This window comes from Merops nubicus, unplaced genomic scaffold (genome assembly GCF_000691845.1).
Source record: "Merops nubicus isolate BGI_N331 unplaced genomic scaffold, ASM69184v1 scaffold7851, whole genome shotgun sequence".
NCBI lineage: Eukaryota > Metazoa > Chordata > Aves > Coraciiformes > Meropidae > Merops > Merops nubicus.
Window position 1 is genome coordinate 103,950 of NW_008590296.1, and position 27,217 is coordinate 131,166.

Below are 27,217 nucleotides of genomic sequence, written 5' to 3' on the forward strand. Positions count from 1 at the left end.
TTTAGAGGCTGCACCTCAAATACTGTGTTCAGTTTTGGGCACCTCACTTCAAGAAGGACAATGAGATGCTGGAGCACATCCAAAGAAGGGCAACAAAGCTGGTGAAGAGTCTAGAACAAGGCCTGTGAGGAGCAGCTGAGGTAACTGGGTCTGTTTATACTGAAGAGAAGGAGGCTCAGTGGAGATCCTATCACCCTCTACGCCTACCTGAAAAGGAGGTTGTAACAAGGTGAGGGGCAGTCTGTCCTCCCAAGTAAGAAGCAATAGGATAAGACAAAACAAACTCAGTTTGAAACAGGGGAGATTTAGGCTGGATATTAGGACAAATTTCTACACTGAATGCATTGTAAAGCACCGGAACAGGCTGCCCAGGGAAGGGGTTGAAAGGCTAAGTATCCCTGGAAGAATTTGAAAGATATGTAGATTTGATGCTGAGGGACGTGGCTTGGTAGTGACCTGGCAGTGTTGGGTTAATGGTTAGACTTGATGATCTTAAAGGTCTCTTCTAACCAAAATGACTCTTTGAAACATTACTTTAACCCAATAATTTAATATTCACAAGACACTGCAGCAACAAAATAGTTCTAGAAATGAACTTTGCCACCTCCTCTGATTCTATTATCAAATTCTTAGAGCGCTGAGACACAGGTTTTTATGAGAATTTCACCTTACCTGCTTTCTGCATTTTTGATAGCTTCAGCGTCCTGTTAGCTTTTACTTCTTCCAGAGTTCGTAAACCCATTCTGTACCATTTCTCAGATGTCTTCACTCCCACTCCAAAGACTGAAGTAAATTGCTATGGTCAGTAGAAGAATACACTTTTCAGTGATGTTTTCTAAAGGAGCAGTGAGTGAATAAGTAGATAGCAATGAAGTTTCACAAGGAAGGTATTGAGGCAGAGTTTATCTTACAATGAAGATAAACAATGGTGTAAACATACAGATTCAGCTTCCTTTCTTTGCATAGTTACGTTGAACATAATTTTTTTAAACATGGACATTTTTAATTAAAGTGAAATCTAAATAACAATAAAGTAGTAGCCTGAACATCTTTATGTAATTCACCTAACTGTACACTTTCAACTAAGGTGTTGAATAAGGCTAGTTCTTAACAATAAGTAGCTGGATTCCTTTACACTGACTTCAGAGGATAAGAGATGTGTCAAGTCTATCTTCCTAATCTGACTGAGATGACAATCTTACATTATATGCACTAACAACTGTCAGTTGTACACATGATGGTGTTGCAGCAGTCCTGAGAGATGAGGTCAGTGGGAACCCTGTAGCTCTTAAAATTCTGCACCGAGGGCAGTGGTCTCAGTGATGCATGGAAACAGATGGCAAGTACATAAAGACAACAAATATACTCTTACACTGCATTATATAAAACAGGTTTGGATGTCACAGCCAATATTGTTTTCCAAAATGGGATTCAATTTCAAGTATAAAAGGTACTTTCTATTTACTTGCATATTGCAGTCTTATAATAAATACTTCAGTCCTCATGTGAGACAAGCTAAATTTCTATATGTCTTATCTGGAGTACAGATTTCATTGATTTGCCCACTGGGGGAAAAAAATCCCAAACCTATAAGCTCTGAAGTTTTAGTATGGTTATAGTCCATTTATTCCAAAGTAAGTTTGTACACTGACTTCTTCCCCAATAAAGGATGCAAAGCAAAAATGTCACAGGTGTAAGCATCATTCAGTGGATCAATATCTCAGATGAACAGTGATATAAAAGCAAAAGGGAAAGCTTTCATGCTTGCCTGAAAGCATGTTCTTTATGTTCAGTTTGTCAATATTGAAGCTCTCAATAGTTTCTTTGTAGTTTTGTTGAATTAAATGAGTAACTGTGTAAGACAAAAAAACTGCTGTTTTCCATTGAACCTACAACCTCTGAATTCTAACTATGCTAGCTTTCTTTTATGTTTTTCTGAAGAGATTATCTTAATTATTTTCACTGAATTTAAGAAAAGAGAAAAATTAAAATCTTGGATAGTATTAAACAGGGATTACCCTATATTGTTTATACAACTGATAAAATTGCCTATTCCTTCTCTGAATCATTGGTGTTTGTGAAATAATGTGATTTTAAAATACTTACATTATTATCTTCTGATGTTTCTCAGGTGATAAAAGATTTTCAAAAGCATCTATTACTTGGTTTAGAATGATTCCAAGAGACTTAACTAATATTGAGATAGAGAATTAAAGAAAAATTCTTCTATGCCACTGGTGAAATTTTTAGGGGGAAAAAAATTCACAATATTTCCTCCCCCCCATACAAAGATTAATTATTATTCAGTATGTTTTTAGATGTCAATTTAGAGAAAGTGCCAAGAGTACAGTGTGAACAGCAGGTAGCACATTTCTTCAACTGTTTATGCAAGTATTGCTCTTTTTCAGCTGCTGAAAGTGAAATACATGAACTTGTTCTCTGCATCATCCACATTCATAAGGAAGTAAATTGACCATATCACTCAGGTACCCTACATATAAGACACAGACAGTATCATTTATGTCAGCTGTTTGATAACTGCGGTCCTGGGACCAGCAGTGATTTTTTATGTCACGATGAATGATTTGCAGCAGTTAGCAGAATGATGCTAAACAGTAAAATATAGGAATTCATTAATATTAGGGAATTCTTCTTGGCTTTCTTAGAAAGTCATTAAAACAATTGCTACAGCCAGTTTAGCCAAAATGTTGAGACTGTGCTCAGCTAACAAGATAATCACGTCTGTTGTAATTTGGCATGCGAAACAAAGCATAAAGTGTATTTGAGATAATATGTCCTCTGCTAGGTTTTTATTCTAATTTCCAAGAAATTTTCTTAAACCCTGAAACATAAGATTTAATGCCTCATCCTCAATTTTTATTACCATTAATAAGCAAGTCTGGTTCCTGAATCCTGCCCTACATGTGAAACTACACCTCTTCTCTGAGCACTGATACAGCTGGCATGAACAACTAGCACTGAACATCCTTTCATACTTGTATTACATGTCAGAGAGAATGGAAGAGCAACTGTATATGCATCACAGTAATTAGAAAGGTAACTGATTTTTCCATTATTCCTTAATCTATCAGTTTCTCTTCTTTTCTCTTTATTCAAGACCTTCCTTTCTTTATTCTTGATATTGGTTGTTTCTTTATAATAAAATTGATGGTTATATCTAAGCTCTACTAAATAGAGGAAAACAGATGCAATTTTAAACAGCAACAAACCTCAAAAGATTTACCTTAAATGATTTGTATCGTTCATCATTTAACACTTCTTTAGTTCTAGAACTCTCTCCCTCTTCAATAATCTCCTAAACAAAGAAAAAAATTTACTCAAAAAAAAAATGGTAAGATTTAGTAAAATAATCTAAAAGATAGTCTTATCAACATGTAAAAACATGGAGAGCATCCTTAGTGAGCATATTGCTTTACTCCATTAGGATCAAATTCTGCAATCCTTTTCAAGACAGAAAATTACTGAAGGGTGAAGGAGAAACTGGAACCATAGAATAAATTTCACAGTACTTGTTTACCCATAAATTTACTCAAGGATGAAGCAGAAACTGGGACCATGGAATATATTTCACAGTACTTATTTAGTCATAAATTCACAGCCAGAAAGCAGTTATTTATCATAAGCTATCAATGAGTTGTCCTGAAAATTAGATTTCATTATTTGGGTGAGTTTATCTTCTCAAAAGCAAGAGCATTATAAGATCAGGTATATTTTTTTTTCCTTGACTGTACAATTCTTTCAGTCCTTCTGATAAATCTAACAAAGAAAAAACCTCACCAATAAAACTCCCCAGATCATCCTGTTGTCTGAGGGATCGTAATTGAATTCTCAGTCCCCAGGTAACATGTACAAAGAGCACTTCAGAGGTTACATTCTTAACTTGTGGAACGAAGCAAACAAGGAGCCAGAGTGAATCACAACACTAAGCAATGGCCTCTCCAGACAGCTGAGACCCTCTGATCAGCTCCCTGGTGGAATAACAGCACCTGAGAGATGTGGAGTCCTGCAAAGGCTAAGAATTAAAGAAAAATGCAGGGAATACTCAAAGCTCCAGTGAGAATGTAAAGTTCATCCATCACCTAGATAAAAGGCTGTGCTGTAACTCACAGCAAGGTAGGATTTAACATTAAAGTACTAAAATATTTACCACTTTTACAAAAATAGTATTTCTAATAAAGCATTCAGGTGAGCAAAGTGATGTTGCCAAGGCCAGAAGTCACGTGAACAAAACTATTAACAGTTAGGCTGTCACATCCAAATCAGTCTCTTTAAAAATTACATACAAAGATGATACTGCATTACTTAGTAATTCATATTTATTCATTAATGACCTTTACTCCCAAGGGTAGGAGTTCCATGACAGAACTTATGTTACTACAAAAAGATTCCAGAAGTCACTGCATTCTTAGTAAAAAGGATAATACAATGTTATTACAGGAAATACAGAAGGTTGTGTATATACACACAGATATCAATGCTGCACTCTGTGACCTCTAAAAGCAGACCTGTAAAAGAATCAATTGGTAGATAATTCAGAAGTATGATACCTCAATGACATCTCTGACTCTGTCTCCAATGCAGGGCAACCCTTGTATATCTTTCATTCTGGTTACTGGAAATTGAAGAAACTTCAGCACAGAGGCTGCTCTCAGAAACTCTAGGCAGAATACTTCATTTTCTTTGAACTCATAATTCTCAGCCATTATCTCAAAGGCATCCTGGGGATGAAGAGGTGTAGAAAAAAGTTAAAGGTTAATAAAAGCTTAAATTATTCAGTATACTTCTTGGACAGGTTACTTTGTGTGCTAATTCAAGAATGATTTCTTTGTAGTAGGGTGAAAAGATAGAGTTCATTAAAAAAAAAAAAAAAACTCAACATGATTTTCTAACCACTTGAGATTTTCCAAGTATCATCATAATTACCTTTAGAGGCAAATGTTGGAAAAGATTCTGATCTGTAACAAAGCCAAACTTTAAAATCTTTGTGAGATAGACTTTCCATATTCTGTGCAGATCTATTAAACCAATGTGAAATAGCATCATAATTTTTAGAATTGTGCTCAAAGACAAGTAATAGGGCAGATAAGTATGTGACATCTTCATTTTCAGACACAACCAAATAGGAGTCTGTAGCAATACTAGAAATCACCTACTTCTCTCTGAACCTGTAGCCATGCTTTGATTTAGTAATTTGAGGAACAAACTTGCTTTTTCCTCATTTTTCAGATGCATGGAGAGAGACAAACACCTTCTTTATGGTACTTCGCCTCTCCCTGGCCTGACTTATTTGACATTGCACTCAAAACTACCTGGAGATTGCCAGTAAAATTAAAAAAAAAAAAAAAAAAAAGCAGCACGAAACACACACACCCAACAGCCATATATCATTTATGCAGCTTCCCTCCCTCACAGAATATATCTATTTTTATATATTTTAAAAGCAGCAGTTTTTAGAAATTCAATGCAGGGGACAGATGGCACAGCAGTGGAGAAGAAAAGCAGTCTTTTTGTTTCCCACTGTAGAATACTGTGTTTTGAGAGAGAACAAATGTGGATAAAAATATTTCTGAATAACCTCAGACAGGAATTTATGAAGGTATGCCACTGATTAACAGATGGAAATTTGAGTTCTTAATAAAACCTCGATCAAAACCTCAGAAACTTTCAGGACAGCAAAAAGTTAAGTGAATTCTTCAGGGGTGTTTAAGAATGTACCATTTCCAGAAGAGATTTTCACCACTCAAAATATTTATCTCAAATGCATCCCACACCTGGCTGTTAGGAATGTTCTTGCACACCATTCAAACAGCACAGGGCAGGCGAGGTACTGACCATCAACAAGCCAGCCTTGCAAAGCTCCCACACTGTATTTTGTCCTGCGCTCCTGCCAGAGAGGCCATTTCTTACTCTTCAACCAGTGTCAAAAGAGCAGCTAACAGATCCCAGCTTTGGAAGGGCCACACATCTCATTCTATCTCTTGCTGCATATCCTTCTTGTTTTCCAACTTACTCTCTTCTTTGACCCATGAAACATTACAAAATAACAAAGAAGTGGCTGTTGATGTGCATCTGCCTGCAATTATCACTTCACTAAGCAGTAGTCTGAGTGTCTGTTCAGAAATGGTTTTGGAATAAGGATGAGTAATACCCTGTGATACAGATATTGACAGCAAATGGCTTACTAGAACAATGACTGCAGTGGATAGTAGAAAGGAATAAGATTAAACAGCTTTTTCCTGTACTCAGTGTTTATTGGATCACTGTTCATATTTAGGCTCAGATTTAACTTCATTTGTAATTAAAAGTATCATATGGCTTAAAGAAAAATAAATTTAGATTTTACTTTGAATTTTATCTTCACATTAATATGTTTTATGGTGGAAGATAAAGTCAAGTGAAAACCACCAGGCCTTGCACATCCCACATGCTACATATGTAATATCTCCAGGTGAACTGGAGTCAGCTCCAAGCCCACTAAATGTCATGACAGCACATCCAGTGACGTCATCCCTTTATTCCATCCGCGAAATTGAGAACAGCATTTGTCACCCTGCACTGAACGAATATAGCCTGATTTAAAATACAAGGAAAAGATTTTACTTAATGTACAATAATTTAGATCATTAAAACTTCTGCAAATTAGATTTATGTTTCACAATGACCATAGATTACTTACATATTATATTTAATTGTTTGGTCAGTTCTGGAAAAATAGACCATCTGATATGTTGTTCAGATTATAAACATTATAGTCTCAGTGAAGCAAAATGAAGGTCTCTATCAAACTCATCATGAAAACATCATCTATAGTGATACTAAGATTTGCAAAACTTTCCTCTTAAATAAAAAATATGAGATCTGAACCGGTTTGACAGTATATCTTTAGAAGAACTAGAAACCTCAGCTGAACAAAACCACTTCATTTTCCTTTTTACTTTTTCCCATGCTTCCAAGGTAAAGTGTATGAAAATAATTAATTAGGGCTAGCTACAAAGATTTTGCTTTCTTTGTTCTATATCACCAGTATAATTTCACTCCTTGATCTCTGTCAGGATCAGTCACATATTGTCAATCTAACTGGAAGAAACCTCCCCTTATCTGTATATTAATTTATCAGCAATCCTGATTATTAACTGCTGTGCAACTCCATTTTCATATTTCATGGAAGACCTCTTGAGATAGAGTGCTGTCTAGCAATGTGCTTGATCTGGAAGTTTCTGCCAGTATTTACTTTCAACATGGGTATAAGGAATCAAAGGGAAGGGGAGAACCCTCCTTTGTGAAGAAAAAAAAAAAAACAAACCACCATCAAAACAGCATTAACAAAAAACCTCACCCCATTCTATTAAAAATATAGTGCACAAAACCTTAGCTTCCTTACATCTGTCTTTAAAGCTCTTGCAGTGGATATTTGTCTGGTTTATTCAACTGTTAATTTTTTTTTTATTTTTTCCACACCTAAGATCCTCATTTGCTTGACTATGTTGTATATTATGGACTATGTTAATTATGTACTTTCTGGTTAAAGACAGATGCACATCATAATTCTCATTTAGGAAAAACAACCAATGCAGAAAAAAGGGAAACTACCAGTTTGAGCTCACAAGCACCACGGCTTCATCCCAACTTGCATACATAAGAACAAATACAACATATGCAGTACTGTAAAACAAATGGGCAATATATATTCTGTAAGTGGGGTGATAGGAGTCAGATGTTTCCTCTGTTGTGAGTTTTGATGTTCTCTCAAGTTCTTTTTATTCTTCATAGGCTTCAAAGATTCTATGTAATAAATGCTAATTCTTGCTTTAAGTCAGGTTTACAGTCACAAAATTATGATTATTTTTGCTTTCTTTGTCCCTCTGTACAATATATCTACATGAATACTCAAGAAATCAGTGTTTAGAAAGAATTTTCTTACTCCAGTTAACACTATCAGAATTAACCAGAGAACAGAAACTAAAAGAGATGATAACTTTATTGTTAAAACAGCTTATACAGATAAATACAGAAAACAAGTCTCATTAGTACCTGCTCAGCAGTATGAAGTAATGACAGAGACTGGTAAGTCATCTTCTTGATTAGGAAGCTCAGAAAATCTAGTGACATTTTTTCCCACTCACAACAGGTGGCCTCTCACATGCACATTTAAATAGATGTATTCTACTCTGAATAATCAGCCATCATGATGAATGTGTCTGCATATATGAGTCCCACCGCTGTTTTAGAGAGGTATTCGCCCCCTTGCACTAGTAGGAGGGCAGTTTAGAGAAGCTGTGTCACCACCACTATTGAAAGAGAATTCCATGTAGCATTTTACTCAGATGCTGTTGACAGTCAATCAGAAAATATAATCAAAGCATTTTTGTCATTCTAGTTTGCATTTTTCAGTGTTTTCCTGCCTTTGCAAAGCTCATTAAGCTGTTTTAAATAAACAATTAAATAGTATTGAATATTCATTATTCCCTGTACAAAACACAGCCTGCAAATGCTGCAATTAATTACAGATCTGTCTTTTCACATAAAACTGCTTTTGACATTCTTTTTGATAAGGATCTTTCTGCTTTAAAAGAAGCAACCAACTGATCTCCAAGTGGAGCTGCTGTCTATTGAATATTATAATCCATATTGAATACTATTCCAGAGGGGAAAAGCACATGAAACTCCTTTATTAGCTGAGAAAAAGCTTGTAATCTATTAGATCTCTGGTGAAATCTACTTATGGTTATATAAAAAGGAAAGTTACTGACCCTTTAATTTATTCTAAACATTCATATTTTTTATATTAAGCACATTGCCATCTTGAGATCAATGCTCAGATTGCTTATTTGAAAGTTACTGGTTTAACAGGAACCTGAATTTCTAGAGATTTCCAGCACATGGGATTTTCCTAGTCTCTGAGTTATTATTGCAGGAGGTGCTCTAATTAAATGTGAAAGATAACTGAGGTGTATTTCAGTTGTTATTGCAAATTTTCCATCTGTGTCCAAAATTATGGAATGTATGTTGGTAAGACTTGTGCTATGGAAAAATTTTGAGATGGAATGTACTTTCAGATTCCAGCAGGTCAGTTAAAAAAGCACACAAAGGTTTTGTTGTATTATGTTAAAAATAAGGAAAATGATGGATGTACTGACAGAAAATTTCAGTTCATTTAGTATCTGTTATTTAAGACCTAAAAAGATAAAATATCATTAACAAAGTTGCCAGTAAGCATCTGATACATGTATAAAATATTCCTATAAATGCTAAAAACCACAAGACTGTGATCAACAAAAAGAGCAAGATTCTCAATTAATATGAGAACAATTCTCAATAAAAAACAAACAAACAAAAAAAAAAAAAAACCACAATGGTACGTTGTTTTATGCCTGCTGACCAGCTAACCCAGTAACTTTCAACATGAGTATCAGAGTACAGGAGTCCACTCACATTCAGAAATGCAAAAGAAGCTAATGGTCCCCTGCTATGCTTCATACTATCCTGCTTGTTTCATTAAGTTTGACAGAGCAGTTCCACTGGTACTTACAAAACAGTCATCAATAACCTCAGTTTAAGACTCTGCAAAAACAGACATCACCAATTTTATATTACCAAGAACACATTTTAAATCCAATCTATTTTGTAAGAAAAGCATTTCAACTTCACGGACATGGCATTTGTCTTATTCCCATGCCTGCATCCACTGCCCATCTGCTCTGTGACCTTGGAAAGCCACTTCAGACCTCCCTCAAATTGTTTCCCTTACTAACTTTCATTCGGTGTCTATTAGTGCTGTGAACCCTCCAGGCCTTGAGCTGTCTTTTATAATGTGTTCATACAACATTTCATATTAAAAAAAAAATTTAAAATTTAGATAAAAATTTTAAAAAAAAATAAATAAATTAAAAACAGCACCACAATCACACCACCACAACCCTATCTTACTTAAGACTGCAAATGATGCTGCAGCACAAATTAAAAAAAAAAAACCAACATGCTATTGTACAGGTGAACTTAATCCAAAGAGCTAAATAGCAAAGTGTGTTAAAACAAACAAAAAATCCTACACCATAGCTGGTTGAAGAACTGTTAAACTCAGAAGAGCAATTTGAGTTAAATTGCTTTTGCTCTCAAGCACTGTTTTCTGCTTGAAGTTTATTTAGCATGTCACAAACCCATAGGGTGGGTCCTAGTTCACATGCTGTTGCCAGTGTTTGGTGTTCATTCAAAACTAGCCAAAGTGATTTTCAAGAGATTTAAAATGAACCCCATTCAAACCATTTTCATCCCAGTTTCCCCAGTGTAAATCCTGGTTTCATATGCCAATGGAGAGAGGCGCAGAGCTTGTGAATGCCTTTTGTATTTAGAAAGAGAAGATAAATGCTTACAGATTCTTATTTCAAGGAGAATTAAACATTTTGAGCCAACCTGTAGTGCTGACTAAAGTGGTTTCCAAATAAATAAAATGATCCATTTTTGTTCAAACTTTTTTTTTTTCCCATTTTATTTTTGGTATCTGAACTGAGAAGCCCAATACTTGCCCAGGCCCAAAGGTTATATCACACCATCTTACATCAGCTGGAGAAACAAAGAAGCTGAGAGAATGACGATACCAGTAATAGCACAATATGAATGATCTCAGGGTCCCTGTATAGACACTATTAGAAATAAATATCTGTTAGCTCCAGCTGCTCCTCATATTAACCAATAATAATAGGTTCATTTCCTACAACAGAAAGGAGCGGTACTCTTGAGAAATTTCTGTATTTTTCTACATAATCTGAAAGAAAAGAAGACAACAGTGAGAAAACATTTGCTGAAAGAGCACAAAAATGCAGTTAGAGCATCAATTACATAACCTTGCCCTGAATAACCTACCAGTGTAATCAGAAATGTAAAATGCTGAAATTGTACTGCTCATATTAATACGGTCAAAGAAAGCAGCAAAAACTTGATGTATACATACAAGTCTGGGTTGTCAAAAAGCGCAGGTGTATTTATACTCTATTTTAGGTAGCACCATCCCACTTACCTTAAAAATGAGAAGAGATACTTCCTCCTTAGACCAAACCACCAGTTCATTCTGGACAGTTATACACTTCACATACATTTACAGAATTTACAATTTCTATGTACTGTCTGGAGAATTTTTACTCAAGTAAGCTATGCCAGTAAGACAATACACGTCATTAAGTGTGTGTATTTAGTTAATAGTTTTCTACCTAAAGAGATCTCAAGTTCATTATAAAATTAAAGCTGAGGTTTTCCTGAAGTCTGTTTTAAAATGAAATAATAAATGCTTGAGCCACTGGCATAACTGATACATGTTTCTGTAGGTAAAAAAAGAAGAGATAATAAAAAAAGGATTTTTTTTCCACTTCTCTAACAGAGTGGAAAGGAAACCAGGCATCTTCCCCATGCTAAACAAGACCGTTCTCATTACCATGAGTAAGAGCCAAAGCAGAGTAACATTTAGTAGCATTAGCAATATGCCTCAGAATCACAGAACCATTTGCCTCTGACTTAATTAGTTTCTTCTGTTAGAATTAAATTGCATTTTCCTCACAGAAGAATGTCTTTCTGAATTTTATTGCAGCCTGGTATTAATATTCAAATCCAACAACTCCTCTTGGGCACAGCAGAATGACTCCATTTATTTTACAACATGAAAACACAATGCAGCCCCCAAGTGTATATTTTCAGAAAAGTGGGAGAAGGGGGGGATGGCTAGCTGTTTACAAATGAGCCACAGAGCAATATTGTAATATTATATTCCATAAAAACCTTAATGTTTGAGACAAACATGAAGGAAACATGCTAAGGTATAGCCTCTGGTGAAACAATTTGCCCTTTTGCTTTGCATCTTTACCCGTCTGAAGAGCTATAGTCCACCTACAGAGTCAGTGTTGTGTGTTCAGGTGCCTTACTGCATCATTCAAACCAGTGAAGCCTGGTTGTGGTTTCCAACCTATGTACCACGAGGCCACAGTACATCACATACAGGGACCCAAAGACTGCACAAGGCCCCAAAAGTCTGAAGTGGTTGCATTTCTTGTCCATAAACTGCCACACAATACCACAGTCTCCTCCTTGGCATGCAGCTTGATACACTTATTTTTCACACAACAGGATTTGATACTACACAACTGTTCATAAAATAATTCAGGTAGGATTTGCCCCATGCTGACCATACTAATGAAAACTTCACATCTGCAGTGTGGCAACCCTTCCATACCTGATTTTATGATGTAAGACTGGTTTGTGGCACATTTCTATAAGTTATTTTCTGGCTATTACAATAGAATGGAAACATGGGACAGCTGAACATAGAAATTGCATGGAGTGTGTTAAACCACCACATTGTACTCATGAGCTCTTACAATATATCTCTGCTATTTGGTTTTAATAAATTATCTTGCCTGGTAAATATATACAGAACAGGACTCAAGATTACAACTGGTCACTAATCACCAATTTCTCCAGAAAACAAGTCTCCAAAAGTGTCTGAATCAGCACATTCAAAGGCTCATTGTACACATCAGTGCCTGTTAGTGACTGTTTTCCTACTCTTCTGAAGAGACTAAAAGATATCAAAAATGCTACTACTCTCTCTCAAACATTACTACGCATTTGGAAGAGGAATTTGATACAGGTTATCAGGGCAAAGTCCAGTAAAAGGAAGAATCCTTTAGTTCATCCAAGAATGCATAAGAAAATAATAGCTTTGTGCTGCTGTTAGAAGCACAATCAAAAAACCACTATTTTCAAGTAACAAAAAAAAAATAAAAAACAACAGAAAACCTGTAAGAAAAAAAGAACAGTACTGGCTCACAGACTGAAGTTATAACAAAATGCTATCATCAACACATAGTTCAAGATGGTTTGGACCTAATTTTCAGGATATACAGCACTGAGCCAAGGAAAATCTGTCATTTAATGGTTGGCTGCCCACAGCATGCACAAGTGAATTATACCAATGCTTCAGTGCATTTGCTAAGTGCAAGCACTGAAAAATCTGTTGGAATACTTTTATCTGAGAACATGAATTATAGGTTTAATACAAAACCAAAAAACAACAAAACTGAATATCGGGCTCCTGGGACGTTAGGCAGACTAACTGGCAGGCCTTCAGGGAGTAGTCCGGCTCTTGCAGTGCATAAACCTCCAGGCCTTCAGCTCTCATTGTAAGCTTTGGTTGTGAGGAAAAAAGAGCAACAGCCCTAAGGAGTTACATTACATATTGGGTCTGGCTGGGATGGAGCTCATTTTCCCCACAGCAGCCCTCAGAGTGCTGTGCTTTGTATTGGTAGCTAGAAAGGTGTTGGTGACACACCAGTGTCTTGGCTAGTGCTAAGCAGTGCTCATGCCGCAGAACGTCTCTCTGACATTCCCCCCTCACCAGCAGGCTGGGAGTGGGCAAGGTCTGGGGAGGGGACATAGCCAGGACAGCTGACCCACACTGATCAAATGGATATGCCACACTGTCTGATGTCTGCTCAGCAATAAAACCTAAGAGAAAGGAGGAGCTGGGGGAGGGAGGAAGATGCTTCATTATGACATTTGTCTTATGGAGCAACCACTACACGTACAGAAGTCCTACTTGTCAAGAAGTGGCTGGACATCACCTGTTGATGAGAAGGTACAGAATAAATCTTTTGTTTTCCTTTGTTTCCACGCATGGTTTTGGCTTTTATTAAACTGCTTTTATCTTGATTCATGAGGGTTTTTTCCACCTTATTTCTTTATTTTGTTCCCCACACACCCCTCTCCCCCTGCTGTGCTGCTGAGAATGGGAGTGATAGGGCAGCTTGGTGGGCACCTGGCATCCAGTCAAGGATCAACCCACCACACATTGCAACTGCCAAGACGCGGACACTAGACAGACTCTTATGTGTTATTGTTCAGTACCACCTCCACAAATAAAATACACCATGAACTTATAACAGTAACTCTAAAAGTACAAAGATTTAAAACTGCCCCCTTTGTCACTACAAAACCAAATTTCTACCCAGACTCAGAAATATTTGATATATAGGGTAACAGAAGGGAGTCTTAGCGCTTCTGTCATTGAACTACTCTGCTTCTAATGTGTTCAACTAAACTCATTTATCAAATACAAGCTGTACTCTGACACTAAGACTGCTGCAATGATAAACCTGGAAATAATTCAGGGTCTGCCTCTCTGTGAAAGACAGGTATAACACAAACCACTCAATTAATATATTACTCCTATAATAGTTTTCCTTTGAACTGAATCTTGGACTAAATGCACAAATTCAAGAGCTATAAGACACACACACACACACATATATATTCTCTAGAGTTATGGTACTCAATCTTTGAAAACTAAAAAATACTGTGCAAATTTGAAAATAAGGATATTGGATGTCCCAAAAATGAAAAATAATTTTTAAAGGCATCATTTAAAAAGGAACTACCTTATTATTGACCTTTTTGTGCTCAAAATGTTGATGATCATTACAAATCAACAACTTCGTGCCTTCTAGGAGTAGCCATTGTACTTTGTTATTATCCATCACCATTACTTTTAATTTTTTTATTTTCAGAATGACTGATAAAAAGTCCTACTATAAAAAAAAAAAAAAAAAATCAGCAAAAAGCCAGAATCTCACATTCTACTGTTTTCAGAAAGTGTAAAACTATGGCTCTTACTTCCTATTTATTCCAGAAGGCCAGTATTTTACCCAATCTGTGGGTTATACTATGTGTGGTATGACATATTCCCCTACAGCAATGTTTGCTAGATGACTGTAAACAGCGAAAAACAGTAACTGTTTTCAAGAGGTTAAATGGTAACATTCACAGCTTTGTTATTCTAGCAGGAGTTCAGGCATGGTAGCCTTTTCAAAAGAGACAATTTCAGGAAAGTAGCGATCATGAGGGTTGGAAGGGACATCAGGAGGTCTTTAGTCCAGCCGCAGGCTCAAAACTCAATTCTCATTAGGATGCTCAAAATGAGATTTTTTTTTTTTTAAATTAGCACACAGTTTAGCTTACTAGACTAGCATAATCACAAATTGTACCAATTATATGTGTTGATTTCAAAGCATCACTATAAGGCAAAATTTAGGTTATTTTTTACTGTGCATTCCTAGAGCAAGACATTTTGGAGTTGCTTTTCATTTTATCTTTAGTTCTGAATTCCCAGAGGTTTTAGAGTTTACCTTGTAAATGTTTTTTGTTCTCAAATTACTGGTTGTGTGTTGTTATTCTTTTTATATGGATCTTACAGATAATATTCACTTGAAAGATTTGTATTTATAGACACACATACAAAAGTAAAAGCATAAAAATTATAGATAATAAAACTTCAGGAAGATGAGGTGTTTCATGCTACACTTAAAACATATGAATGTAACTGTGAAAGATTTATTCTGACTATACCACATTAGAGTCTCTCTGTCAAATGCTTCCTATTGAATAGTTGTCACTAAGTATCCAGAGCCAATCAAGAGGAGCCATTAGGTACAATAATTTAAGAGGAATTTAGACCAGATGACTTGGGCTTTCCATGCCTGCTATATAATTAACATTAAACAGGATTTATGACAGTTCCTAAGATTTCTAATTAACTAGACAATTTAAGGAATTTTTTCATCACGTTAAAATAATTACATTGATAATGCAAACCGTTTTCATAACTAAGCAATTGTAAAACTCTGAAGTCTAGAACCACACTCGGAAGAATGGAACACCTGGGCAAAACAGAAGGCAGCACAGCAATTGTGGAGTACCTGGGAATGACCTAAACCAAACTTGCTTATCCTTACTTCCAATCTGTCAAATCAGACACTGATGAAAGGCTAAATGACATTTTCAGAATGTTGCTCTGTCATTTGTTTTAAAAATCAATGTGTTCACAGGCTATCAGTGTATTTAAAGATCCGATATATTAAGCTTTCAGTAATACTTAAAAGATGTAATTAAGCTTGCACTAAATTTTAAGTATAGCAGATAACTTTTTAAAAATTGCTATTGTGCTTCCTAACTCATGAATTTGCTGTGAGTGCTACAGAAAATATTGATGCAAGTACTGTATTAATTATTTTACTTATGCTAGTTTTTAATTTCATGGGTAGATTAAGTATTACCGTGAATTTCTTGTTGTAGTTATTTAAAGTTGTCTTCCTTTGACATGAATACTGAGATACTTTGCTTGCAATAAATGATGGCACTTCTGATTCAGTTGTATTTAAAGGAGGAGACTGATTTTGTTCCTAAAAAGAAAACAAAAGGGGAGAAGGTTTGGTGACACATCTGTCAAATGGCTTAAAATATCAAAAATACATTTCATGAGCCCAAAATGTATATCTTTCAAGAGAATGTCAGAGAATAATAGTTCTCCTACCACCTTCCTAGGAAAGAAATTTAATTTCACATTGGCTGCACTGACATTACCAGTTTATCTGGTGATTACTGGGATTTTTCATTTTCTGCAGTAAGTTCTTGTAGAGTTTTCAATGGCACTGTCATTTAAAAAAAAAAAAAAAAAGGTCTCTCTACTACTACCTTTATTATTGCAGTAAGATTGAAAAACTACAGAGCTTTAAGAGTGGATAAGCTTGAAAATACAAGAATTTTCCGAGAAAAGACTAAATGATTCTATATAAGATCAGAGATGTTAGACCAAGGCGGGGGGAGGGGAGGGGGAGAGATGCTCAAATAAAAAAAATTTTTGATCAGTAGCTAAATTCAGAGGTAGAGAAAAAACATTTGTATGACTTTAAAATAAAGCTTTCCCTTGTCTTACAGGTAAAATGAAAAAAAAATTTTTGTTTGTATTTAATTCACTAAGCTAAATGTTCTATGTTGGGGGCTTTATAAATCAAAAAAAACATTTACAAACAGCCATAGAAGAGTCACCTCCATCCTTTCACCCAATAGCCAGTGTGCACCATATGTGGTTTCTCATTCAGCCCCTTCCATAGAAGCTGACTCAACTCAGACGTCGTTTCTAGGTGTTCACTGGAGTATGGAGAAGGAGGCAGGTGCCAAATCTTAAATGGGAGTTTCCCAAGCACCAGGCTGCCTATAAGCTTGTTCAGTTTTCACCTAACTTTGCTTCATGCAAAATCAACCAAGATCAACAAAAATGTCTGTGGGAAACCAACTCCAGTAGGGTTTGAAGAGAAATCTCTTGAAAGACAAGATACAAAAAGTCAAGTCCTCATTGGCAAAGAAAGTCCTGGGCATTAGTTCTCAATAAGTGAGTGTCCTCACCAGTGAGAGACTGGAAAAACATAATCTAGCACCACCATTTCTCCCACTTTATATGCCCAGTCCCTTAATTGCTTTGCTGTCATCAAAAGTACCCAAATCTGAAATACTTTAGAAACACCCAAAATGTTTTCAGCATTTCTGTGTATCTTTTGCTGTTTGTCGTTTTGTCTGAAAATGTTTGGCAGATCGTACTGCATTGCACATCTAAAAGCCACAGGGAAATGGTTTTACACAACAAAAAATATCCCGAAGGTACACAGAGGAAATTTTCACCCCAGTAACGGAATGATGAGCCCTTTCTCCCCTCTATTCAAAGGCATGCAGGCATAAAGCTGGCATCTGTGCTAGGCAAACCTGTAAATATGTCTATGTGCCTTCACACACATCCTGCCCTAACCCCCCACCCCACCCCTCATAATTCCATTCTAAATTGCCTTTGTATTTGGTACAGAGTAGTTAAATAATAGTACTCACACACAAAAAAAAAAAAAAAAAAAAAAAAGAAAGGCATTTGCTTGCACAGCTGAAGGAGCAGTGAATTATATGGCAGGTCTTGTAGTATACACGGAAAGGAAGGAAGCTATTTTGTGTGTAAGACCACTCTTGGGAATAACCAAAATCAGCTTCAGCCAGGATCAACAGCACAACTCAACTGCTTTTGCACGCATTCATGAATTATACTTTAAAATAGATTTTTAATGATATAAACAATGATTGATTACAGTTAATATACTGCTTGAAATGATAGCATCAGCTGCGGAGACTGAACAAACAGAATATCACTGAATAGAATATATAATAAGCTATTATTTTCATTAGGACATAGACACAGAAAGAAAAAGAACCCTACGTGTAGCGTTACGTGGCATTGTGAATGAGAGCAAAACTAACAGAAAAACTCTATGTATTTAAGAGAGTGGTAGACTGCCACATAAACATCCTGTTCCTGTCTTAGCAAAGATATCTGAGCATTTTTCTCAATCAGTAATAGTTATGCTTTTAATTAACAGGACTTGGCTATATATAACACTACCACCACAAGAAACTAGCTAGAAATCAACAGCAGAAATGTCTAGCAAACTGTAATTTCTATTGTCTGATTTTTAAGGAATACTAAGATGTCAGAATGAAAACTACAGAGATGATTTCCTATCATCAGCAGAACATAAGAAAAGGATTGATATTGCTTTTGAGTGGAAAGCCCAGATGGGATAAAATCATTTGTAGAGATTATGGGACAAGCCTAAACTTTCATCTAGTAACGATTACAGTGTAGCACAAGAAATCTTGGAAACTCACACTACGGCAGAATAACCTGCAGTACTGGGAAGAAACAACTACAGATATGAGAAAAATTTAAGCATTAAAATTCCTTTTTTGGCAGATAACTCCACTGCACAATTATGTGGAAATAACTCCACATAATTAAAATGAAATTATGGTACACTGCAGAGGGGCAACTGCTACAAAACATACAAATGTATAGGCTACTTAATCACTAGCCCGGGTCAGAATTTGTACCCCACATTCAGGCTGTAGTAACAATGAATGTCACTGCCACTTTTTCACAGTGACACCTTCCATATGGCATAAGGAGGAAAATCAGGCTGTACCACTAGCATCAGTTTGTATAGCAGAAAGTCTTAGTTGCAGAATCTTGTAGGAGAGTCCTTTGGTCTTTGTCAAACTATTTTTTTAAACACACAAACAGGGAAGTATAATGACATAGAAAAATAACAGAGAGAAAATACAGCAGCAGTGAATAAGCTGCACAGATACTACAAACTGTGTCACGCCACATTATTCAACAGCCAGCAGCTTTGTAAGTCCAGACAGCATTGATCAAATAATGAAGTCTGCTGATATCCAGCATTTTATGAAGAGAATGCAGCCAGTCTATAAGTTTCATTTTATTTTCTGGGAAACTCTGACTGTCAGTATGAAGGATTTCTTCCATTACGTAGAGCCTCTCTCTTTCACAAGGCAACAGAGTGATACACTCTGGAAAACGTTATATATGAGTTGCTTGTCACATGATGTGGCAAGGGATCAAAAGATGCATTACTTCCTTTTCCTAATGTGGAAGAAAATCCTTTGTTCAAGTAAATAAATCTCTTTTCCTTTCTAAAAAAGGTAGTTAACAGCTTTTTGGTTCTGACTGAGGAAAAGGCAGAAGAGATGCAGTCACAGTACAGTTCCTAAGGCTGCTGGGCATGCCAATCCACTTACAGTTCTCTTCCTTTCTTTTTATTCCTCTGAAAGCTTCCCCTCTGCCTCTTTCTTTCCATTACCCAGCAAAAAACAGCACTACTTTCTAGCACATGGGGTTGGCCTTGCATACATGTTAATGTCCATGTCCTGCTGTTGTCCACAATACCCATCACTTGTGGTGAGAAAGGTGTCTTTAGACAAAGACATTCCTCTGCCAAAGATATATTTTGATTTCCTCTTAATGCAGATGTTTTGCTACCACACTTCCATAGCCTATTAAATTAAATTATGGCTATTAAATGTAAAAGTCACCTGCTACCAAATGAACCAATAAGAATTCAGACCATCCTAGGCCTGGTCACAACCTCTTATACTCTATATATCACTAACATCAGAGCATCTCTCAGATCGTTTGCACTCACAGAAAGATGCACAATTTACTGACAATTTTAAGTAATATGCTAGCTAATGATCTGTAACTCTGACCTTAATCCCCTTGTTTTGTGTGGAGGAGATTTCTTTTTACTAATGCATTAAAGCAAATGTCCTGAATGAAGATCAAACTTCAAAATAGGGTACTGTAAGACCTGAAAGATTAAATATTACTGATGTTGATATTAATGGAAATTTTACCACTAACCTACACGTAGACGGGATTTTAGACAAAATATTCCCCCACTGCAATCCATTCCTTTTACCTCAGAGCCTTCATGATGTAGCCTGAGTTCAAGGCTTGTTAACTCACTTTCATTTCACATTTTACAAGACTGACATAATAGACCAAATTTGTCTTCAGTGAAACTTCAATTACATTATGTACTAGTTCAGTCTAGTACTTAAAAAGAAAACTTTTAATTCAACAGTCCCTCATTTCTCAAGGCAGAAAAAAAAAAAAATATAATCATGGTGACACTGCAAAAATAAGATTATTTTTCAATTTGCTGAATTTCTAGAATCCTTTCTATTCCTTTCTTATTTGCTTTACAAAAAAAAAAAAAAGTTTATCACTTTAAAGCCACTATATAATTAAGACTGGCCTTAACTGCAAGCTTTAATGTTAATGGTACAGCTGTCACTGGTGTGCTTATGGCACTCTACGTTTATTAGCATGAAAACTTTATGTTTCAATAAAACCAGAATCTCTTACTTGCAGAGCCAGTCTCAAAGTATAATAGCAATCTCCTGACAGTGCTGCTACCTTTTTCAGACTTTTCTGCTCCAGCAATATTCTAAAAGGACTTTTATGTATAAAAGAAAACTAAGGCAGTTCAACTTGCAATGATCTTCTCATTCAGGTTTTAAAAAAAAAAAAGTAAACTTCATCATTGTTAGAGACATTCTGGAGAAAGACAAAAGCATTTCTTGCTTTGAAAATTTTAAAAAAGTGAAAAAGTATAAAAAAGTACTTTCTGAGGTGTCCGAATCTATAGATCTTCATGCACTGCTGAAATTCAGACTGTACATAAAGGGTAATTTGCTTTACTTTTACTCTTAATGTGAAAGTCCTAGCAAAATTCATAGGATTTTGCTCACTGTTGGGATTCATTTCCTGTTTAGAGAACTTCTTTGTGTTCCTGGTATTTATTTTTTTTTATCATCTGTCTCTCTGTGAGGTTATATAATATAGTGGCTACAAAGTTCTCATATTTTCTTTTTTGCCTTAATTTTTTTGGTCTATTCTCCCTCCAGCTTATTCACTGAAAATATAAGTATACTGCAAAAAATATGTCATTGGAAGGACTGCAAATATAAATACATATTCTGTCATGGAATTATGCTGAGTATGCGAGTGACAGCTCCATCTGGTGCATTCACTCCTCCCACGCAAAGTGTTATTAAACAGTAATTCTTATATGTAAAATTCTAGAAAATAGTTTCTGGCAATGAAAGAGGAATGAAAAAAATTAATCGGGAGCTACAGTTTTTCTTGGGGAAAGGTGGTATTTATGAATCATCCTTCATAATCGAAACACCAGGATGAAGAAGCAGCAAATAGTGTAATATTAGTGTTAAATATTCAGGCATCCTCTGCCTCACAGGAAGGTGCATGTTGCAGATCCCGCTGTGGTCCCAGTGTTTGCAGGTCTCCCAGCTACTGTTTTGCAGTGGGGTCACAGCTCATACACAGCCTTATCTGGACCTTCAGAAATCACACTTCAGAGAGCTTTAAGCCAGACTTGGAATGCTCTTGATGTATGAATTAATTTCTTCACTAGTCCACTTTAAATCCATCACCATAAGGCTCAAGTGCATGCAAAACAAGCAAATAGGTTCATCCTGCCAAAGTGCAGGATTTTCTATTTCATGGCCCAGCAGCACATGCTCTCACGCTGTGCACATCATGCCCAGGCATCCCTACCACACCCTCATAATTTACACTCTGTACTAGGGGTACTGAATACTGCCTTTTCACACTGTGCTCCAGTATGAAGAATTTGCACATTATTTTGTCAGATACAGAGCAGAGGAAAATATATCATCGTCTATTGCTGCAAGGTCAAACACCACTCACCATATAATCAGCCTGCCATTCGCAATATCCTCTGACTTACAGCTCCCGTTGAGAGATAATACAATATAATAAAACCTATTTTTCCTAGCAGTTTTACTCGATGGTGCCAAATCTGTAAATGCACGTTCACAGACCGCAGCAGCCTTCCTTTCCCAGATCCTTCAAGGGCCCCGCAGTTAGCCCATCACTTCCAAACACCAAAGGTTTTATTATTATTTTGAAGGGACAAAGTATTCTGTCATCTTCCCATTAAAACACACTGCTCTCAGTGGGATATTTACCATGATGTTCAAGTATCTGTAGAAATACCACAAGTACCACAGCAACAGCAAGGGTCCCACCTTTAATAACAATTTTTATTTTTTTTAAAGGAATGATGTATATTACCAGCCTGTACCACGTGATGGCATAGTAATTTAGTGTTTATAAGACACAAATATAGAATGTATGGCAGGTCTTCTTAATGTATTAAAACTGTGTGAATTACTTATGTAAATGTTAGAAAAAAGTTCTTAAATTCAAAAATTGCATCAAGAGACAAGTATATATGTTTGTAGGCTTAAAATAAAAAAAAGTCAAACATTCATTATAAATGACACTGTACTCACACTGAAGGATCTCTCTTACCATGAGACGATACTTCATTTCTGAATCAACGGGTCTTCCTGCTTCCATGCAAGCTGTGAACCAGGAGATATCCAGTAGTTCAAACCTGGAGCTGTCACTCACATTCTGTCCTCTCAGCCAGTCCAGCACCTCCAGGTAAGAATTGTTCTCAGCCACAATATGAGTCACAGAGTCACTGACAAGAAGTATACAAAAAAGTTATCTCTTTTTCCTGATCCTGTATATGTATATACAGCTGCTCTTTCCATATTTACTTTACCATGCACTTCCTGAAAATTGTAGAATATATTGTACATTAGGATACAGGAAGCAGTTACTTTTTTATATTACAATATATCTATTCCAGTCACTGAATCTGCTTTGAGGAAAGACTTTAGCCTGACAGCTCCTCTAAGTGCAGCATTTTCTGTCTTCCAGCATCAATTGCCTTCCATAAGACACTAGCCTGCTACATTTTTGTTGCAACTCTGAAAATATTTGACTTGCACAAGCAGTACCATAATGAAACAGCTACTTTATGATACATGACAGCTCTTTCTCAATATTCCTGATCAATGAATGAAACCTTTACAGTATTCAAAAATTCTGTTAATTATAATACTTCACTGCTTTACAGCTAGAAATATCTTTTTGGAAACCTAAGTCCTGTACTTACAGTTTTTACATATGGCATTGTCAAATATTTATTACTTAAATCTTATTAATTATTTACTCCATCTAAAGTCCACTTTCTTACTATTAAGTGGCCAGTCTCTCAAAAGAAATGATAACTTGCTTTAGTGAATACAATGTTTACAGACTGAGCTATTGTTTCACAGAATATGTGCTGTAAATTGCTTAAAAATATGGTAGCACAAAAGTTATTAACTAAATTTGGGTTGATGTACTAAAATAACATTGGAAAGAATCTCATTGATAATTCATTATTAAAAAGACACAGTTCTGCACCCTTCACAAGAAAATAATGTGCAGGGACAAACACGTTCGAAGAAAAATTACATACATACATAGGATGATCTGTTAATTTCTACCTGGCCTGCTGACATTCCATAGCAAGTTTAGAAAACTTAGCAGAAAATATTGAGCAATTACTGGTGTTCCCGCTCCACACACACCCCAGGAGGGTGCTGTCACCCACAAAGGCAACAGATAAAGGAGGAAACTCTTCATTTTCATTAAAACTGTAGGACCTCAGTATCTCTGAAATATACGCCAAAATCAAACAATATGAGAAGATCCCTAAACTTCTTGGGGGAAAGGCACAGATAGAATCATTATTGGTCTTAGTTTTTATAAAAATAAGCCTAGAACTGGAACATAAATTGTCTTGATGGCAGTCACCTCCACTTGCAAGCCTCTGTAACCTCCTGCTAGACCATGCTGGTGACAGCCTGTCATTGTGAGAGCCTGTATATTGCATATACAATAAATTTCCAACAGACCTGGCAGCTTGCTTTGCTGCCCTTCCACATCACCTGCAGAAGTTAAGCCACCAACCTGGGCACCACTGGTAGAGATAGTTGCTTAGGGTGGACTTTAGAAATTATATGTGCTAACTGTTAAAGGCAGATTGCACAACCTTTCAAAGCAAACTGCTTTCTAGGAGATAAACAAAACCCTTCGGCCTATCCCTGTGATCCTCATTCGTACCAATAAGCACCCATTTCATTAAATCACCAAATAGCAATGACAAATACTAGAGTCATCCCATATAAAACTCTTACCATGTAACTCTTCAATGCATTAAACATACTATATTTTGGAAACATAAGAAATTTATTGAATGCACTGTACTTCAGAAACATGAAAACTGTCATGGTATAGCACAATTTTTTTTCTCTTGTGCAACTTGTAGAGCAGAGTCCAGTGGAAAAAAAAAATCCAAATTTATTTTAATCTAAAAGATTACAAACCTTGGTTAGGTGAATCTCCATGAAACACTAATGGATTTATTATTATTTAACCCTGCTAAGTTTCTACTTTAATTAAACTGTCACATCTTTACTCAAGTTAAAAAAAAGATTAAAAAAAAAAAAAAAAAAAAAACAACGGTTAGAGACATAGAACTTCTGTTTCCTGTGGTTTATTTCACTTTATATAAAATATTCATGCATAATGTATCTGCACCAGGCTGCAGATCTGGGAACTTTGCCATCACTATGCTCACAGCAGCATTTTAGCTGCTGTGCACCAGTTTCCTCTGGTACCTGTACAGCTGTGCTTTTTTCTTGGCTCAGAACATAACAAATATAGCATTTCCTCTGGCATTTTCAAAAACAAAAATCAACAGTTAAATTGTTTTGTTTTAATGAGTAGCAACTTAGCTGAAATCAAACATAACACCTGCCTTGCATACAATTTACAGCAAGACTAAAATATTGGCAATAAATACCTGTGTGTCAGAGCAGCCCAGATAAAGCTTCTACTCTGTCCTAAATAGATTGTTAACGTAGGATTCAGAATAGCCCAGTTCATTTTTTTTCTTGAGAACCCAATTAGTTTTGTATCAGACGCTAATTACCTACTTCTGTTCAATACCTGCTCGAATATTGCTTTACAATTTATTTCATCTACCCTTCTTCCTCAGGCTTTCAAAGTTGATAGCATTGAAAGATCTGCGGAAATGAGCTCTTCTAGTGAGGACCCAGTTGTATACTATCTGCATACAGATACAGAGAAATGATCAATACCTGGTTTGCTTCCAGCTTCTTAGAGAACCTACATAATCATGAAGTTTTTAGAGGACTGCATAATGATCTAACTAACATCAGGAAAAGCACTGTTTGAAGGAATGGTTCCTTCAAAATGAGTTGGTTTCTTGAAATGCTATCAGACAAAACTGCAGCTGAAGTATGTTTTCACCCTGAAATGCTGCATCTGTGGTATTTTATTCGTAGGGTTTTTTTTTCTCCAGTGCTCTTCCAGACTGTACCAAAGTATAAGACAGTAACTTTGAAATTCACATCACTCACAGAAAAAAAAAAAAAGAAATCACTCAGAGGAAAATTAAATATTAGAATACCAGAAGTGTTCTAGAGAAATGCCCCCCTCAACCTATCACATTATCCATTCCTGTATATTTCACTTTTTTTCATCTCAGGAAGTGGCCATTAAGCTTAGATTAATCTTAATCTGGCTTCAAGGGGGAAACAAAAAATGGCTGATTTAGATCAGCTAAAGACATGATTCATTGGTTCCAGTGAGACCATACAAAAGCACAGAAATATACCCCACAAAAAACATTTGCAAGTTCAGAGCTCATATTTTTTATTTGGGAGAAGCACACTTTTTTTTTTTTTTTTATTTGTGAGAAACAGCACATTAAAAAATGCAGATACATTAAAACTGACAAACTTAAGCTAAATTAAAACCACAGATTTTGGTGGCAAAATTTAGAATTTTTTCTAATGTTTGTGTTCTGCCTGGTCTTTATCCAGAAGACAATTGAAACAAACTACTCTTTAGGAACACCCACTGAAATCCTGAAGTATCTTTATAGTGGGAAGGGTGGAGTATATCCACTAAACACATAGGCAAAAACTTCAACTACAGTCACTTGTAAGAATGCATTTATTAAATTAGAATGTTTCACACAGCATTTTATATGTTATTTTACACATATAAACATTTTCCTACCTTAGCTCACTTTCTACTCTGAAACCTTTTCTTCTTGCCAGCTCCATCAAAAACATCCTTCTGGTCATCCCCATCTTCCTTTGTATAATAAAAATTACAAACTCACTGAACTTTATTTCATAACTGCAGGAAAGATTTGGGGAATGCATCCCTTTCTGTCTTTTCCTCTGGGAGCGTACAGCTGGAGCTCTGATCCTATCCATGATGCAAGGTAGAAATGTTTTCACTGGTTAAATGGAGATAACATGTTTTCCACCAGGCAGCAGCTGTATTTCATGTCACCACCCACTGAAGTAATTTTCTTCTGTTTCCCCTCTGAAATCAAAAACAGGTGCTACACAAGCAGAAACATCACTTGCTTTCTACTAGCTGGGACTTGCACAGAACTACTCCAGAGAGATGTAAATATGCTCTCATTTGTTAAAACAGACATTTCCTAGAAAGGCTTTATCCAAATAATATTGATCATAACAGAATTATCTCAAAATACTAACCAAGACTTCAGCTGGTTTAATGGCCTAGCTCCATCAATTTTTGCTTTCAAATCTTTTCCAAATCTCACTTTTCCAAACTGCAGGGTGCATTAATTTTCAACTTATTAAAAATAAAGAAATCATTCTTCCTGTTGTTAGGCAGGAACTAGGTCTTAGAATACACCTGAACAATAGCACAAAAATAAGTTACACAGAAGTAGCAAGGCTATTCTACAATTGATTTGATTAAGAACAGACAGGTATTTTTAAGATGACAAAAAATAAGTTTTTGAAAGTAAATTTACAATAAACTAAATCTTTGCTTTTTTGATACTAAGGCAATGGAAGACAAAGAGAAGGCCTTAGAGATGTGTTTAAATAGGCCTTTGGTGTGCATTGTCAGCATTGCTTTCTACTATTTGCCCTGGGATGTACTGCTATTTGTGGCAGATACAGTAAGGAGAAGGTAACTACCTTCCTGTTTTCAAGCATCCAGAGTCCTCCAAACAAGTAC

General features: G+C 36.0%; 1 protein-coding gene across 1 annotated transcript in view; it reads right to left on the reverse strand.

The window, feature by feature from the left end:
• DNTT (DNA nucleotidylexotransferase) overlaps positions 1-26,441 on the reverse strand; it is a 94,443-nt gene extending 68,002 nt beyond the window's left edge. Inside the window, exons 1-6 of the mRNA XM_008949884.1 lie at positions 26,231-26,441; positions 22,595-22,769; positions 16,116-16,241; positions 4,569-4,739; positions 3,245-3,316; positions 673-796 (exon numbers count right to left, since the gene is read on the reverse strand). Of these exons, the coding sequence (XP_008948132.1) occupies positions 673-796; positions 3,245-3,316; positions 4,569-4,739; positions 16,116-16,241; positions 22,595-22,769; positions 26,231-26,433 (871 nt within the window). The 5' untranslated portion in view covers positions 26,434-26,441. The remainder of the gene's footprint in view (positions 1-672; positions 797-3,244; positions 3,317-4,568; positions 4,740-16,115; positions 16,242-22,594; positions 22,770-26,230) is intronic.
• Positions 26,442-27,217: the final 776 nt, after the last annotated feature.